General features: G+C 47.1%; 1 protein-coding gene across 1 annotated transcript in view; it reads right to left on the bottom strand.

Annotated features, from left to right (window-relative positions):
- Window positions 1-8,267: 8,267 nt before the first annotated feature.
- The window catches only part of LOC138275243 (C-type lectin domain family 2 member L-like), a 98,108-nt gene continuing 87,692 nt past the window's right edge, over window positions 8,268-18,683 (bottom strand). The window contains exon 6 of the mRNA XM_069219076.1: window positions 8,268-8,665. Coding sequence (XP_069075177.1) covers window positions 8,461-8,665 — 205 coding nt within the window. The 3' untranslated portion in view covers window positions 8,268-8,460. The remainder of the gene's footprint in view (window positions 8,666-18,683) is intronic.

Raw genomic sequence — 18,683 nt, 5'->3', positions numbered from 1 at the left:
CACAAAAACACTCTGGTGGGGGTGGTGGGTCCAAATCCTCCTTTAATCAAAACAAAGAAAAGAAACCATGGTGCTATTTATGTAAAATAAAAGGCCATTGGACAACAGATCCCAGTTGTCCAAAGAAAAGCACCAAGCCTCCTACCACTACAACCCCTACTGCTACACCTAGTGTCCCTAGTAATAGCAGTGGTGGTGGGAGCAAAACTACTAATAGCCAATCCAAGGGAGTAGCTGGGCTCACTATTGGTAACTTAGTTGGGGTTGGTCTGATTAGGGACACCACAGAGGCTGTGTTAGTCTCTGAGGGGGCTATTGATTTAGCCACCTTGGTTGCTTGTCCCCTTAACATGGATAAGTACAAGCAACTACCCCTAATAAATGGTGTTGAGGTTCAGGCCTACAGGGACACTGGTGCCAGTGTTACAATGGTAATAGAGAAACTGGTCCACCCTGAACAACACCTACTTGGTCACCAGTACCAAGTAACCGATGCTCACAACAACACCCTTAGCCACCCCATGGCTGTTGTAAATCTCAACTGGGGGGGGGGGGGGTACTGGCCCAAAGAAAGTTGTGGTTGCCTCAGATTTACCTGTAGACTGTCTATTAGGGAATTATTTAGAGACATCAGCTTGGGCAGAAGTGGAGTTGGAGGCTCATGCAGCAATGCTGGGCATTCCAGGGCATATTTTTGCTTTGACCAGGGCTCAGGCCAAAAAGCAAAAAGGACAGGGTGACTTGGATCCTGGAAGAATGGACCAAGTGCTCCCTAAAGCTAGGGCTAGTAGAAGTAAATCACTACCTACTATCCCTCCCTCTACAGTGGATTCTACTTCTGAGGAAGAAGAATTTCCACCCTGTGCAGAACCTACACCAGAGGAGCTGGAAGCAGACACTGCTGAGCTTTTGGGTGAAGGGGGGCCTGCCAGGGAGGAGCTGAGTGTGGCACAGCAGACCTGTCCCACATTAGAGGGTCTAAGACAGCAAGCTGTCAAACAAGCAAATGGGGATGTCAGTGACTCTCACAGAGTTTACTGGCAAGACAACCTCTTGTACACTGAAGCAAGGGATCCAAAACCTGGAGCTGCCAGGAGATTGGTGATTCCTCAGGAGTACAGAAAGTTCCTCCTAACACTTGCTCACGACATTCCCTTAGCTGGACATTTGGGGCAAATGAAAACTTGGGACAGGCTTGTTCCCCTGTTTCATTGGCCTAGAATGTCAGAGGACACAAAGGAATTTTTTAAGTCCTGTGAAACCTGTCAAGCCAGTGGCAAGACAGGTGGCACCCCAAAGGCACCCCTTATTCCACTGCCTGTGGTTGGGGTTCCCTTTGAAAGGGTAGGGGTTGACATAGTTGTCCCCCTTGACCCTCCTACTGCTTCAGGCAATAGGTTTATCTTGGTGGTAGTGGACCATGCCACCAGATATCCTGAAGCAATTCCTCTAAGGACCACTACAGCTCCTGCAGTGGCAAAGGCCCTCCTGGGAATCTTTTCCAGGGTGGGCTTCCCAAAAGAGGTGGTATCAGACAGGAGAAGCAATTTCATGTCTGTTTACTTAAAGGCCATGTGGAAGGAGTGTGGTGTGACATACAAGTTTACCACACCCTATCATCCACAAACAAATGGACTGGTGGAGAGATTTAACAAAACTCTCAAAGGCATGATTATGGGACTCCCTGAAAAACTCCGCAGGAGATGGGATATCCTTTTACCATGCCTCCTTTTTGCTTACAGGGAGGTACCCCAGAAAGGAGTGGGCTTCAGCCCCTTTGAACTCCTATTTGGTCACCGTGTGAGAGGTCCTCTAACACTTGTTAAGGAGGGTTGGGAACAACCTTTAAAAGCTCCAAAGCAAGACATAGTGTACTATGTACTTGGCCTCAGATCAAGGATGGCTGAGTACATGAAAAAGGCCATTAAAAACCTTCAGGCCAACCAAGAGCTCCAAAAGCAATGGCATGACCAGAAGGCTGTTTTGGTTCAGTACCAACCAGGGCAGAAAGTGTGGGTCTTGGAGCCTGTGGCCCCAAGAGCACTCCAAGATAAATGGAGTGGACCCCACACAATTGTTGAGAAAAAGGGTGAGGTCACCTTCTTTGTTGACTTAGGCACTGCCAGGAGTCCCCTTAGGGTGCTCCATGTCAATCGCCTGAAACCCTACTATGACAGGGCTGATCTCACCCTGCTCCTGGCAACTGATGAGGGACAGGAAGAAGACAGTGATCCTCTCCCTGATCTCTTCTCTTCCACAGAACAAGATGCTCTAGTGGAAGGTGTTGTACTGGCAGATTGTCTTACTGCTGAGCAGAAAGACCACTGCATAAATCTCCTGGGTCAGTTTTCTGAACTCTTCTCTACTGTGCCAGGTACCACTTCTTGGTGTGAGCACACTATAGATACTGGAGACAGCTTGCCTGTCAAAAGTAAAATCTATAGGCAGCCTGACCATGTCAGAGACTGCATAAAGCAAGAGGTGCAGAAAATGTTAGAACTGGGAGTGGTTGAGCACTCTGAAAGTCCATGGGCTTCTCCTGTGGTACTTGTACCAAAACCTCATTCCAAAGATGGAAAGAAAGAAATGCGGTTTTGTGTAGTCTACAGATGTCTCAACCAGGTAACCAAAACTGATGCTCACCCTATACCCAGGGCAGATGAGCTCATAGATACACTATCATCTGCCAAGTATCTAAGCACTTTTGATTTGACTGCAGGGTATTGGCAGATCAAATTATCAGAAGATGCAAAAGCTAAAACTGCATTTTCAACCATTGGAGGCCATTACCAATTCACAGTGATACCTTTTGGATTGAAAAATGCACCTGCCACTTTTCAGAGGTTGGTGAACACAGTCCTGCAAGGGCTGGAAGCTTTTAGTGCAGCATATCTGGACGATATAGCTGTCTTTAGCTACAGCTGGGATGATCACCTGGTCCACCTATGGAAAGTTTTAGAGGCCGTGCAAAAGGCAGGCCTCACTATCAAGGCTTCAAAGTGCCAGATAGGGCAGGGGAAGGTGGTTTATCTGGGACACCTGGTTGGTGGGGAACAGATTGCACCACTTCAGGGGAAAATCCAAAGAATTTTAGATTGGGTTCCCCCTACTACTCAGACTCAGGTGAGAGCCTTTTTAGGCCTCACTGGGTACTATAGGAGGTTCATAAAGAACTATGGCTCCATTGCAGCCCCTCTTAATGACCTCACTTCAAAGAAAATGCCTAAAAAGGTATTATGGACAGCAAACTGTCAGAAAGCTTTTGAGGAGCTAAAGCAGGCCATGTGCTCTGCACCTGTCCTGAAAAGCCCTTGTTACTCTAACAAATTCTATGTCCAAACTGATGCATCTGAATTAGGAGTAGGGGCAGTCCTATCACAACTTAACTCTGAGGGCCAGGATCAACCTGTTGCTTTTATTAGTAGGAGGTTGACCCCTAGAGAAAAGCGTTGGTCTGCCATAGAGAGGGAGGCCTTTGCTGTTTGGCACTCACTTCATTGTTCAGACAGACCACAAACCTCTACTTTGGCTAAAACAAATGAAAGGTGAAAATCCGAAATTGTTGAGGTGGTCCATATCCCTACAGAGAATGGACTATACAGTGGAACATAGATCTGGGAGTACCTACTCCAATGCAGATGGACTCTCCAGATATTTCCACTTAGACAATGAAGACCCATCAGGTAATGACTAGTCTTATTGTCCTTCGTTTGGGGGGGGGGTTGTGTAGGAAAGTACCATCTTGCCTGGCATGTTACCCCCATTTTTCACTGTATATATGTTGTTTTAGTTGTATGTGTCACTGGGACCCTGCCAGCCAGGGCCCCAGTGCTCATAAGTGTGCCCTGAATGTGTTACCTGTGTTATGACTAACTGTCTCACTGAGGCTCTGCTATCCAGAACCTCAGTGGTTATGCTCTCTCATTTCTTTCCAAATTGTCACTAACAGGCTAGTGGCCAATTTCACCAATTTACATTGGCATACTGGAACACCCTTATAATTCCCTAGTATATGGTACTGAGGTACCCAGGGTATTGTGGTTCCAGGAGATCCCTATGGGCTGCAGCATTTCTTTTGCCACCCATAGGGAGCTCTGATAATTCTTACACAGGCCTGCCACTGCAGCCTGAGTGAAATAATGCACACATTATTTCACAGCCATTTTCACTGCACTTAAGTAACTTATAAGTCACCTATATGTCTAACCTTTTCCTGGTAAAGGTTAGGTGCAAAGTTACTTAGTGTGTGGGCACCCTTGCACTAGCCAAGGTGCCCCCACATCGTTCAGGGCAAATTCCCCGGACTTTGTGAGTGCAGGAACACCATTACACGTGTGCACTATACATAGGTCACTACCTATGTATAGCGTCACAATGGTAACTCCGAACATGGCCATGTAACATGTCTAAAATTATGGAATTGTCACCCCAATACCATTCTGGTAATTGGGGAACAATTCCATGATTCCCCGGGTCTCTAGCACAGAACCCGGGTACTGCCAAACTGCCTTTCCGGGGTCTCCACTGCAGCTGCTGCTGCTGCCAACCCCTCAGACAGGTTTCTGCCCTCCTGGGGTCCAGGCAGCCCTGACCCAGGAAGGCAAAACAAAGGATTTCCTCTGAGAAAGGGTGTTACACCCTCTCCCTTTGGAAATAAGTGTGAAGGGCTGGGGAGGAGTAGCCTCCCCCAGCCTCTGGAAATGATTTGATGGGCACGGATGGTGCCCATCTCTGCATAAGCCAGTCTACACCGGTTCAGGGATCCCCCAGCCCTGCTCTGGCGCAAAGCAGGACAAAGGAAAGGGGAGTGACTACTCCCCTGACCAGTACCTCCCAGGAGATGTGCCCAGAGCTCCTCCAGTGTGTCCCAGACCTCTGCCATCTTGGAAACAGAGGTGTTGGGGGCACACTGGACTGCTCTGAGTGGCCAGTGCTAGTAGGTGATGTCAGAGGCTCCTTCTGATAGGGTCTTACCTCTCTTGGTAGCCAATCCTCCTAACTTGGTAGCCAAACCTCCTTTTCTGGCTATTTATGGTCTCTGCTTTGGGGAATTCTTCAGATAACGAATGTAAGAGATCACCAGAGTTTATATGCATCTCCCGCTTCACCTTCTACCAAAGGATCGACCGCTGACTGCTCCAGGATGCCTGCAAAACCGCAACTAAGTAGCAAGATGACTACCAGCAACATTGTAGCACCTAATCCTGCCGCTTTCTCGCCTGTTTCCTGGTGGTGCATGCTCTGGGGGTAGCTTGCCTCCTTCTTGCACCAGGAGCTCTGAAGAAATCTCCCGTGGGTCAACGGAATCTTCCCCCTGCAACCGCAGGCAACAAAAGACTGCATCACCGGTCCTCTGGGTCCCCTCTCAGCACGACGAGCGTGGTCCCTGGAACTCAGCACCTTTGTCCAAGTGACTCCCACAGTCCAGTGACTCTTCAGTCCAAGTTTGGTAGAGGTAAGTCCTTGCCTCCCCACGCTAGACTGCAAAGCTGTGTACCGTCTGATTTGCAGCTGCTCCAGCTCCTGTGCACTCTTCCAGGATTTCCTTCGTGCACAGCCTAGCCTGGGTCCCCAGCACTCCGTCCTGCAGTGCACAACCTTCTGAGTTGTCCTCCGACGTCGTGGGACCCTCTTTTGTAACTTTGCGTGGACTCCAGTTCACTTTTCTTCTAAGTGCCTTTTGGGGTACTTCTGCGGGTGCTTCCTGGTTCTGTGAGAGCTCTCTGAGTTGCTGAGCGCCCCCTCTGTCTCCTCCTCCAAAAGGCTACATCCTGGTCCTTCCTGGTCCTCAGCAGCACCCAAAAACCTCTGCCATGACCCTTGCAGCTAGCAAGGCTTGTTTGCAGTATTTCTGCATGAGATCACCGCTGCAAGCTTCATCGCGACGTGGGACATCAGTCTTCCAAAGGAGAAGTCCCTAGTCCTCTTCTTTCTTGCAGAACTCCAAGCTTCTTCCACCCAGTGGCAGCTTCCTTGCACCCTCAGCTGGCATTTCCTGGGCTCCTGCCCACTCTCGACACTGTCGCAACTATTGGACTTGGTCCCCTTGTCTTGCAGGTACTCAGGTCCGGAAATCCACTGTTGTTGCATTGCTGGTGTTTGTTCTTCCTGCAGAATCCCCCTATCACGACTTCTGTGCTCTCTGGGGGTAGTAGGTGCACTTTACACCTACTTTTCAGGGTCTTGGGGTGGGCTATTTTTCTAACCCTCACTTTTTTCTTACAGCCCCAGTGACCCTCTACAAGCTCACATAGGTCTGGTGTCCAATCGTGATTTGCATTCCACTTTTGGAGTATATGGTTTGTGTTGCCCCTATACCTATGCTTACCTATTGAAACCTATTGTAATTCTACACTGTTTGCATTGCTTCTCTTGCTATTACTTACCTGTTTTGGGTTTGTGTACATATAACTTGTGTATATTACTTACCTTCTTACTGAGGCTACTCACTGAGATACTTGTGGCATATTGTCATAAAAATAAAGTACCTTTATTTTTAGTCACTCTGTGTATTGTGTTTTCTTATGATATTGTGCAAATGATATAAGTGGGATAGTAGGAGCTTTGCATGTCTCCTAGTTCAGCCTAAGCTGCTTTGCCATATCTACCTTCTATCAGCTTAAGCTGCTAGAAACACCTCTTCTCTACTAATAAGGGATAACTGGACCTGGCACAAGGTGTAAGTACCTTTGGTACCCACTACAAGCCAGGCCAGCCTCCTACAGCCTAAAACTGCTTAACAAAATCAAATCTTTCATTCCCCAAGACTATCTCAAACAGGCCACACAAGCACTGGTGCTCCCCAGATTAGACTATGGGATCTCCATTCCTACCGGCACGCCCAAATCCCAACTTGCCCCCATGAGGTCCACCCTTCATGCAGCTGCCAGACTGGTGACTGGAATTAAAAAATATGACCACATCTCCCCTGCCCTGAAGAGTCTAAATTGGCTCCCAATTGAAGCCCGCTGCAAGTTCAGAACTGCCTGCCTAACCCACAAAGCCCTTCACACTGGGAAACCAGAATATTCGCCAATAAACTACTGAAAGCAGGCCAAACAAGATCACTAAGAAGCTCAAACACCTTCCTCCTCATCCTGCCCAAGTTGGAACCAGTTTATGCGTCAAGCGTGTTTCAGTGAGGTCGAGTAGATTATTTGTGTCACTGCACCTGCCGGTCTGGTAACAGTTTCAGGATTTTTCGAGGCCTGATTTCTGAAGGGCACTGACGGCCTCATTTACAAGCCTTTTGGGCCCAATGCGTCAGTTTGTGAAGCTCTGTGTCACATTATACCTGCACCAGGTATAATCTAAGCAGGGTAGGCGTTCCCACAGTAAAAGCTGTGCAGAACTGATGCAGTAAAATTTACATTTCACTGCGTCATTCTGTGACTTCACTGCATCAGAATTTTACAACCTGCTCAGAGCAGGCGTAAAATTGATGCAGGGCTTTTTCCATGGGAGCGTCCTCGCATTGATGGAGTAGCTTCATTTTTACGACTCTACTCCAGCAATGGATGAGTTTAGTGCCAACAGATGCGTCCGAATTTCTGGTGCATCTGTGAAAACGTGCACCATGGATCTATGTATTGTAAATACAGCGCATCCATGCCATCATTCGGGGATCTTAAGGAAGTGCAAGAAATGTGACGCAGTCTTGTAAATGAGGACCTAACTAGCACATGCTCACGCAGGCAAGACTTAAAATGAGTCCATGACACATCTGACACACCCCTCGATCTGAGCCACGAACGAAGCTACACTCCCCATTTCTTCCCAGAAAGACAAAAATCTAGTGTCACTCAGGGATTTATTTAAGGGGATGCAGCAATTCTGGGGTAATCACCAGTAGAGGCAACATCCTCTGTAATTGTATCTGTCCACCATTTGGCCAGATTGATGACCTTTTAACAAATGTAACAAATTCAATGATAAGCAGGAACAAATTAAACACTGTTGCTGATACTCAAACCTTCCCAAAAACCTCACGACAGGTCAGCAAAGGCATAGTACTCCATCACCCAAACCGTTAGTCGGGGCAGCCCAATCCCTCTTAGTAAATGTAGAGAAGAGTCAACCAAGGAATATGCACTGGCACAGTTACCCTTCCTTGAGACGTGGACTACTACTGAGCGGGACGGTGCCTTTTGGAATCTTGTAGAAAACATCTGAGATGCTGTTTTAGTATGTGGCCATTATAACTTCAAACAAGAAGAAAAACAACCTTCTCCCAAAGCTCTTTAGAACTTTTATGAGTAAAGTCATCATTATTTTTAATAGTTTTATTTCTACATAACAAAATAACTTCACATCCTGTAGCATTATGCAATAACCACCACATCACCTACAAGGGTTCACATTACAAGTCACTTATGTTAGTTAACAGCATTCAGGTCTCATGATTGTCTTCACTAGTTTCCCTTTACGTATCTATCCATCTTCAGTGTACGTCTTACAACTCTAGCAGGAATGATTAAAGTTATGGTTAACACTTCTTTCGCACAATCCATTGCAACAGTTCCTCCCAGTGATCCTGTCCGTGCTTTCAATTTGTCTGTCATTTGGCTTCTTAGTGCAAATGTAGGGTCTTGGAAGTGAACATCCCGACACCCTCAGGGCTTCATCTTCAATGTAAGCGCAGTCCCCGAGGTCAGTTATTGAGCATCTGGGAAGAGAAAGACGGGTGTTAAAGAGTGTGAGGTAGAGACAGGAGTCACTGCGGCTGGTGGGAGACACTGAGATCTTAAAGAAGATATAAAGGAGGGAGTCAGTACTGGGACTGAGGTCTGATCCAGACGGAGAGAGTGTGAGGTAGAGACAGGATTCACTGCGGCTGGTGGGAGACACAAAAGGCCATATTTCTGACCAGGTTTGTGTTGCGTTTTCACCACACAATGTAGTGCATGAGTGATGCAAACCTTAAGTAAGATTTATTAACCCACGCAAGGCCACTTTGAACGTCCCTGAGTGGCTTCATAAATCTGCAGTAAAGCAACGCAGTGCAAATTGCTGTGTGGCCTTACTCCACCCTAGGGAGGCGTTCCATGGTCATTGAGTGGGTGTTGCCACAAACCTCCCATTGTTTTTGACACTCTTCCTGATTTATTAGAACTGTTAAGCATGGGAATGTGCCAAAAAGTTACACCTCCCAGGGGAGGTGTAACAAGGAAAATTATGTGTATTTCTCTTCGTGTGTTCCTCTTTTCAGGGGATTGTTTCTCTGCAGGAAGGGGCCCCAGGGTTCCAGTCTTGGCGGTAGGCAGCCAAAACATTGCTAGCGCGGGGGAGAAGGCAGGGATGCTCTGTTTTCTTTTAAATAGAGTACATTCCTGCCCTTTTCCTGTCAAGCAGTGCAGAGCAGCAAAGGTTGCTTGCTGCAGTGCACTGCATAACAATTAGAACACAAAACCCACCTCCTATAATGGTTCCAAAGGGAATCCAAACAATAATTAGGTTAACGTTGAGTCTGAAAAATAATTGTCAATACATATGTTGTACAAAATATCTATTTATTATAATAGTTCACAAAAATATATACCACATATATACTTATATCAACAAGCACTTTAGGACAAACTGGACTGCTCTCTTACAATCAACATTCATACTCATTTATACCCATTCAACCATGAAAAAATAAAACGATAAATAAGAATGGCGAATTATTGAAAAAGTACATGCGTCTGCCCATATTATTATTCTTGAAAATATTCTGTTCAACATGTCATAATTATATGGAATCCATTGTCAATAAATCAATTTCCTGTAATAAACAAAATGTATCACTGATTCAAACAATTCTTCAAAAAACTATTGTAATGATTCCTCCTTGAAAAGTCTTTAAGGATATCAGCTGTAGACATCTAGTACTACAAATTTGCCGATCAAACAATTGGACTCTTCATCTTCGCCAAACGCACAGATATAAGATAGAGTTCAATACAAGTTATTTTAAAAAAAGCTGCACTAGCTCAACCTTGTAGAAACATGCAGAGAGACTCTGTCCTTTCTCTAAGGAGGGCAAAAAATTAACATTTTCTCTCTGCTTGTCCTCTGCTTGACGTTGTAAACTAAAAAAACAAAGCAGAATAAAGAAAAGCAATGTTGTTTTCGTAGCTTTAAACAGGTTCTTCAGTTATGCTCCATGACTTGACCTGCCTTTCACCACAGCTGCTGGCTCTGATGTCAGAAATCAACCGTAATAACTTATAATAGTCAAGTTCTGACATCTTTTCTTTAGAATCAGCAACTGAGTGCATCATAAATCACTGATTATAAAGAAATTACAGGCTGGTGCTTATGGAAGGATTACAGAATCCGTTGTATTACATAAGGGATAAAGGGGGTTATTACAACTTTGGAGGAGGTGTTAATCTGTCCCAAAAGTGACGGTAAAGTGACGGATATACCACCAGGCGTATTACGAGACCATCATATCCGATAGAACTCGTAATACGGCTGGTGGTATATCCGTCACTTTATCGTCACTTTTGGGACGGATTAACACCTCCTTCAAAGTTGTAATAACCCCCAAAGTGTCCGTGCCTTCCATCATAAGGATATTGCAAGTCACAGAGAAGTTCCATAACTGTATAGAGGAGCAAGGTGAAAGGCCAGTGATAAATAAATTAGAGACTAATGGTCATACAGATATTCCAGAATCCCACGTGTTGGACCTGACCCTCCCTGCTAGGTCACCCCCAAACATTTTGGGGGTCATTCCGACCCCTGGCGGTCTCGGGGACCGCAGATGCACCGCCAACAGGCTGGCGGTGCATCCAGGCCAATTCTGACAGCGGCGGTAAAGCCGCGGTCAGAAAAGGGAAACCAGCGGTTTCCCGCCGGTTTTCTCCTGGCCTGAAGAATCCTCCATGGCGGCGCTGCAGGCAGCGCCGCCATGGGGATTCCGACCCCCTTCCCGCCAGCCTGGTTCTGGCAGTTTTGACCGCCAGAACCTGGCTGGCGGGAACGGGTGTCGTGGGGAACTCAGAATTACTGCGGCGGTCTTTTGACCGCGCTGCGGTATTCTGGCGGGGGAACTTTGGCGGGCAGCCTCTGCCACCCGCCGAAGTCAGAATCACCCCCTTTGTCTTTTACCCTCCACCGTAGGACTCCTTGCATTTTATCAGTGCTAGCCAGTGCTAAAGTGCTTGCGCTCACTCCCCTAAGCATGGTTTGATTGGCTTACACCTAATTGGCATATTTAATGTACTTATAAATCCCTTGTAGAGGGGTATACCATATACCCAGGGCCCATCAATTAAATACTAGCAGTAGACCTGCAGCACTTATTGTGCCACCCACTTAAGTGCCACCTTAGAATGCGCCCCAGCCTTCCATTGCAGCCTGAATGCAGATTTAAACTGCCAGGTCAATTTGACCCTTAAATACCTTGCAAAGCATTAGACTTCATTTATATTACATATGTCAGCTCTAAGGTAAGTCTTAGGTAGCCCATAGAGCAGGGTGTGAGGTACTTTGAGCTACTTTTAAGTTTTACATGTACTAGTAGTGAACAACTCCTACTTTTATATTGTGTACTACTGTGAGGCCTGCCCCTCCCATAGGTTAACATTGGGGATTACATTTAATAAACTGTAATTCCTAATTGGGAGCAGGAAGATATATCATGTTTGGTACCTATGAAATTATAATGATAAACACTCTTTAATTGTGAAATCTGATTTTGTGTTATAAATTTAAAAAGACTACTGTTAGAATGTTGGCATTTTTCTCCTTTAGCCCTTTTGTGTCTCTCACCTGGTCTGGGTCACATGCCTGGGTGCAACTGATAGACTTTGTGAATTCCTCCCAGATAGTCACACATAGGGGGATTAGATGTGCCTCAATGAGCCATCTGCTGGCAGGATAGGGGTGTGGAGTCACACTTACACCTAAAAAGCCTGTGCTCTGCGTTCACACAAAGGGTCTAACAACCCAGTATTGTCACTTCAGCCAGTTTGTAACTAGGGCAGGGGAGTCAGGAAATTCCATGCACTTCAAATAACCTTCCGAGCTTCTCCCACCTTCCACAAGAAGGGCACCAAGGTATAAAAATAGGACCTTCAGACTGACACTTCAGTTCATTACCGGACCTCTGGAAGGATACCCAGATGACTGCCTACTGCTATGACTTGCTGTCTTCATTCTGCCTGACTGCTGCTGTACCTGAAAGGACTGTCTTGCTGCATGGAGCCTGCCTTGAACCCTCAGAGGTCAGCCCTACTGATGAGCCCTGCATCTTCACCTGCATCCAGGATATCCAGACATGACTCCAATAGCTAGTTTGTTGGACTCCTGTTCGGATCCAAAGGGACATAACAGGCTCCCACCATCTTGAACCTGCACCAGGACCCAGCCTAAGCAATTCCTGAACCCCCAAGAGGTATCTCCACAGTCCACGACCCTTGGGGTTGTGGTATCAAAGGTGCCCAGATGGCCAAATCCTAAAACGTTGGACTCTGACATATTTTAGCCAAACATTTCTCTGAGAACCAGAAGGAGACCAGGACCAACCTGCTTGCCTCTCTGCCAGGGGTGCATCACCAGTTGGATAGACTTTGAGACTTCACACACTAGATTCTATCCTGCAGCAGCAAATCCTTTTTAGCAGTTCTTCACCAAAAGTGTATCTGGCCTCATGGAGCTGTCTTTAGCAAAAACTCTCTGCCCTGTCCCACTGGAATTTTTGTACTTCCATTTCAGCAACTAAGTACACACCTCAAAATCTTCACCACTGCTTTGACCCAAGGCCATCCAATGGCAACCCTCCCTCCCTGGACACCTACTGCAGCCTTGCCCACTGACCTTTACCTTCTCAGTTATTTTTCTTCAAGATGTTTTCACAGTCCGAAGGTAAGCACTGAGATCTGATCTGCGCTTAATCGCGGATGGCTTTGACTTTCTACTTTGACCCGGTCTTGTGTGACTAGATGCCTGCAGTTATACCCATATTTATACTTTTTGACGCAAAACTGCACAAACTCAGATTTGCATCAAAAAGTATAGCGTCAGCTTGCGTGAATCCAGGGCTCCCAGCCGGGTGCAAAAATGTATGGAATCCTGCAGACGGCTCAAAGGGTGGGCTAGTAGGCACCCGCAGAAGTGCCGGAACAGGCACTACGAAGTGGAGTGAAACGGTGCTCACCTGAAGTTGCACAAGAGAGTCCCACTCCGCCGGAGGACAACTCAGGAGGTCGTGCAATGCAGGTTAGAGTGCCGTGGACCCAGGCTTGGCTGTGCACAAAGGAAATCCTGGAAAAGTGCACAGGAGCCGGAGTAGCTGCAAAACACGCGGTTCCCAGCAATGCAGTCTGGCGTGGGGAGGCAAGGACTTACCTCCACCAAACTTGGACTGAAGAGTCACTGGACTGTGGGAGTCACTTGGACAGAGTTGCTGAGTTCAAGGGACCTCGCTCGTCGTGCTGAGAGGAGACCCAGAGGACCGGCGATGCAGTTCTTTGGTGCCTGCGGTTGCAGGGGGAAGATTCCGGCGACCCACGGGAGATTTCTTCGGTGCTTCTAGTGCAGAGAGGAGGCAGACTACCCCCACAGCATGCACCACCAGGAAAACAGTTGAGAAGGCGGCAGGATCAGCGTTACAAGGTCGCAGTAGTCGTCTTTGCTACTTTGTTGCAGTTTTGCAGGCTTCCAGTGCGGTCAGCAGTCGATTCCTTGGCAGAAGGTGAAGAGAGAAATGCAGAGGAACTCTGATGAGCTCTTGCATTCGTTATCTAAGGAATTCCCAAAAGCAGAGACCCTAAATAGCCAGAAAAGGAGGTTTGGCTACCTAGGAGAGAGGATAGGCTAGCAACACCTGAAGGAGCCTATCAGAAGGAGTCTCTGATGTCACCTGCTGGCACTGGCCACTCAGAGCAGTCCAGTGTTCCAGCAGCACCTCTGTTTCCAAGATGGCAGAGGTCTGGAGCACACTGGAGGAGCTCTGGGCACCTCCCAGGGGAGGTGCAGGTCAGGGGAGAGGTCACTCCTCTTTCCTTTGACCAGTTTCGCGCCAGAGCAGGGCTGAGGGATCCCTAAACCGGTGCAGACTGGCTTATGCAGAGATGGGCACCATCTGTGCCCATCAAAGCATTTCCAGAGGCTGGGGAAGGCTACTCCTCCCCAGCCCTGACACCTTTTTCCAAAGGGAGAGTGTGTAACACCCTCTCTCTGAGGAAGTCTTTTGTTCTGCCTTCCTGGGCCATGCCTGGCTGGACCCCAGGAGGGCAGAAACCTGTCTGAGGGGTTGGCAGCAGCAGAAGCTGCAGTGAAACCCCGGGAAAGGTAGTTTGGCAGTACCCGGGTCTGTGCTAGAGACCCGGGGGATCATGGGATTGTTCCACCAATGCCAGGATGGCATTGGGGGGCAATTCCATGATCATAGACATGTTACATGGCCATGTTCGGAGTTACCATTGTGAAGCTATACATAGGTAGTGACCTATGTATAGTGCACGCGTGTAATGGTGTCCCCCCCACTCAAAAAGTCCGGGGAATTTGCCCTGAACAATGTGGGGGCACCTTGGCTAGTGCCAGGGTGCCCACACACTAAGTAACTTAGCACCCAACCTTTACCAGGTAAAGGTTAGACATATAGGTGACTTATAAGTTACTTAAGTGCAGTGGTAAATGGCTTTGAAATAACGTGGACGTTATTTTACTCAGGCTGCACTGGCAGGCCTGTGTAAGAATTGTCAGATCTCCCTATGGGTGGCAAAAGAAATGCTGCAGCCCATAGGGATCTCCTGGAACCCCAATACCCTGGGTACCTCAGTACCATATACTAGGGAATTATAAGGGTGTTCCAGTATGCCAATGTAAATTGGTGAAATAAGTCACTAGCCTGATAGTGACAATTTGTAAAGAGAGAGCATAACCACTGAGGTTCTGGTTAGCAGAGCCTCAGTGAGACAGTTAGGCACCACACAGGGAACACATACATATAGGCCACAAACTTATGAGCACTGGGGCCCTGGCTAGCAGGGTCCCAGTGACACATAACAAACATACTGAAAACATAGGGTTTTCACTATGAGCACTGGGCCCTGGCTGGCAGGATCCCAGTGTGACAGTGAAAACACCCTGACATACACTCACAAACAGGCCAAAAGTGGGGGTAACCAGGCTAGAAAGAGGCTACTTTCTCACAGCTAGAGCTTGGGAAAATGACCTTAGACGAGTGGGGGTGGTAGTATGGGGAAGGGGGTTTTGCACCAAAAAATGACAGACTAATTAGAGACAAAAAATACAACTCTAACCAGCCTAACGTCACTTCCTGACGCAAAACCATCCATACCACATGACTCCAGTCTTAGACAAGACCAGAGTCATGCCCACCACCCCAATGGCCAGCACAGGGGACCAGGGTCCCCTTATGGCACTTTAATTTAAAAAAAATACTTACCTATACTTACTCTACTTACCTGGGATGGGGTCCCCCATCCTCCGGCGTCCCTCTGGTGTGGGTGTGGCTGTTCCTGGGGCGTGAGGAGGGCACCTGTGGACCCATTCCATGGTGTTCAACCATGGAAATGGGTCCACAGGTCCCCTAATGCCTAGTCTGACCCAGGAGTTAAATCATGGTGCAAAGCAAGCTTTGTACAATTATTTAGCTCCTCCTCCCACTGTGTGCCATTTTACCACAGGGGGATAAATATGTGTAGGAGGCTGGCCTGGCTTATAGTGGGCACCTGATGGTACTTACACCTTGTGCCAAGTTCAGTTATCCCTTATTAGTAGATTAGTAGTGTTGTAGAAGCTTAGGCTGATAGAGGTAGCTATAGCAGAGTGGCTTAGGCTGAACTAGGAGACATGCAAAGCTCCTACTATACCACTGTACTATATCATAAGAAACACAATACTAGGTACTTTATTTTAGTGAAAATGTGCCAAAAATATCACAGAGTATATACTCCCTTAGGAGGTAAGTAAAATACGCAAAATATACACACACAAACCAAAATCAGGTATGTAAAACAGTCAGAAAGTAGTGCAAACACTGTGGGATGCAATAGGCCTAGGGGCAACACAAACCATATATTAAGAAAGTGGAATGCGAACCACGTATGGAACCCAGGCCTAGTTTAGTGTGTAGAGAGTCACTGGGAGTGTAAGAAAGCACTAAGGGTGTCCAAGACACCCCACCCCAAGACCTGGATAAGTAGGAGTAAAGTGCTACTACTTCCCCAGAAACACACTAAAGTCGTGATAGAGGGTTTTGCAAAGACCTCAACAGACTGCAAAGCACTAAAGACGGATTCCTGGACCTGAAGACCTGCAAAGGAAGGGGGGCAAGTTTAAGAGTCGCTAAAGTGTCCGGGGGGGGCAGGTGCCCACTAAACCCCGGATGAAGGTGCAAAAGGTCTGCCTCCGGGTGGAAGAAGCCGAAGATTCTGCAACAACACGAAAAGGGCTAGGAACTTCTCCTTTGGATGGATGATGTCCCAGTGCGTGCTGGATGTTGCAGAAGTGTTTCCAGGCAGAAATACTGCAAACAAGCCTTACTAGCTGCAAGAGTCACGGTTGAGGATTTTGGGTGCTGCCGGGGACCAGGAAGGACCAGGATGTCACCCCTTGGAGGAGGAGACGGGGGGGCGCTCAGCAATTCAGAGAGCCTCTGCAGAAGCAGGCAGCACCCGCAGAAGTAACAGAGCAGGCACTTAGAAGATCTGTGAACTCAGAGTCACAAAAGGAGGGTCCCACGACGCCGGAGTCCAACTCAATAGTGGCCTATGTGTAGTGTACGCGTGTAATGGTGTCCCCGCACTCACAAAGTTCGGGGAATTTGCCCTGAACAATGTGGGGGCACCTTGGCTAGTGCCAGGGTGCCCACACACTAAGTAACTTGGCACCTAACCTTCACCAAGTGAGGGTTAGACATATAGGTGACTTATAAGTTACTTATGTGCAGTGAAAAAAATGGCTGTGAAATAACGTGGACGTTATTTCACTCAGGCTGCAGTGGCAGTCCTGTGTAAGAATTGTCTGAGCTCCCTATGGGTGGCAAAAGAAATGCTGCAGCCCATAGGGATCTCCTGGAACCCCAATACCCTGGGTACCTAGGTACCATATACAAGGGAATTATATGGGTGTTCCAGTGTACCAATGAAAATTGGTAAAATTAGTCACTAGCAATTTTAGAAAGCAGAGAGAGCTTCAACACTGAGGTTCTGGTTAGCAGAGCCTCAGTGATACAGTTAGGCACCACACAGGGAACACATACAGGGTATATATTATGAGCACTGGGGTCCTGCCTAGCAGTGTATTTCTGGGGTAGTAGGGTAACTTTACTCCTATTTTCCAGGGTCTTGGGGTGGGGTATCTTGGACACCCTAACTGTTTTCTTACAGTCTCAGCGACCCTCTACAAGCTCCCATAGGTCTGGGGTCCATTTGTGATTCTCATTTCACTTTTGAAGTATATGGTTTGTGTTGCCCCTAGACCTATGTTCACCTATTGCATCCAATTGTAATTCTACACTGTTTGCATTACTTTTCTTACTACTACTTACCTGTTTTGGGTTGTGTACATATATCTTGTGTATATTACTTACCTTCTTACTGAGGGTACTCACTGAGATACTTGTGGCATATTGTCATAAAAATAAAGTACCTTTATTTTTAGTAACTCCGAGTATTGTGTTTTCTTATGATATTGTGCATATGATATAAGTGGTATAGTAGAAGCTTTGCATGTCTCCTAGTTCAGCCTAAGCTGCTTTGCCATAGCTACCTTCTATCAGCCTAAGCTGCTAGAAACACCTCTTCTACACTAATAAGGGATAACTGGACCTGGCACAAGGTGTAAGTACCCCTTGGTACCCACTATAAGACAGGCCAGCCTTCTACACTGAGGCACTGGCTGTGCCACCCACATTAGTAGCCTTGTAAACATGGCTCAGACCTTCCACTGCAATATCTGTGAGTACAGTTGTAGCTGCCAATTCAACATGGCAAGTGTACCCACTTGCCAGGACTAAACCTTCCTTTTACTTACATGTAAGGCACCCCTAAGGTAGGCCCTAGGAAGTCCCATGGGCAGGGTGCAGTGTATGTTAAAGGTGGGACATGTACTTATATGATGTACATGTTCTAAGAGTGAAATACTGCCAAATTTGGTCCTTACTGTTGCAAGGCCAATCCCTCTCATAGGTTAACATGGGGGCTGCCTTTAAATATGATTAAAGCGCAGATTCCCTTTGAGAGCAGATAGACATTTGAAGTTTGGGGTCTCTTAACTCACAATTTAAAAATACATATTTTAGTGAAGTTGGTTTTGAGATTGTATATTTGAAACATTCACTTTTAGAAAGTAGGCATTTTCTTACTTAAACCATTCTGTGACCCTGCCTGTTTGTGGATTCCCTGTCTGTGTCAGTTTGACAGTTAGGCTGTTTGCATTTCTCCTCTAGACAGTAACACAAAGGGAGCTGGGGTGTAGTCTGCATTTCCTGATGAGCCATCTGTGTTAGGAGGGTGGGGAGGAGTGGTCACTCACACCTGAAAGGGCTGTGCTTGCCCTCACACAATGCAGTCTCCACCTCCCTGGTGTGAATCTGGAGCCTGGCCTGGGCAAGGCAGGATTTCACAAACAAGAGAGACTTTTCTTTGAAGTAGGCCTACTTCAAAGGCAGAAAGTGGTATAAGAAGAGCACCCAAACCCCTGACAATTAGATCACTTCTTGA

Source organism: Pleurodeles waltl, chromosome 2_2 (genome assembly GCF_031143425.1).
Source record: "Pleurodeles waltl isolate 20211129_DDA chromosome 2_2, aPleWal1.hap1.20221129, whole genome shotgun sequence".
NCBI lineage: Eukaryota > Metazoa > Chordata > Amphibia > Caudata > Salamandridae > Pleurodeles > Pleurodeles waltl.
This window is presented reverse-complemented; position numbering and strand designations above follow the sequence as displayed.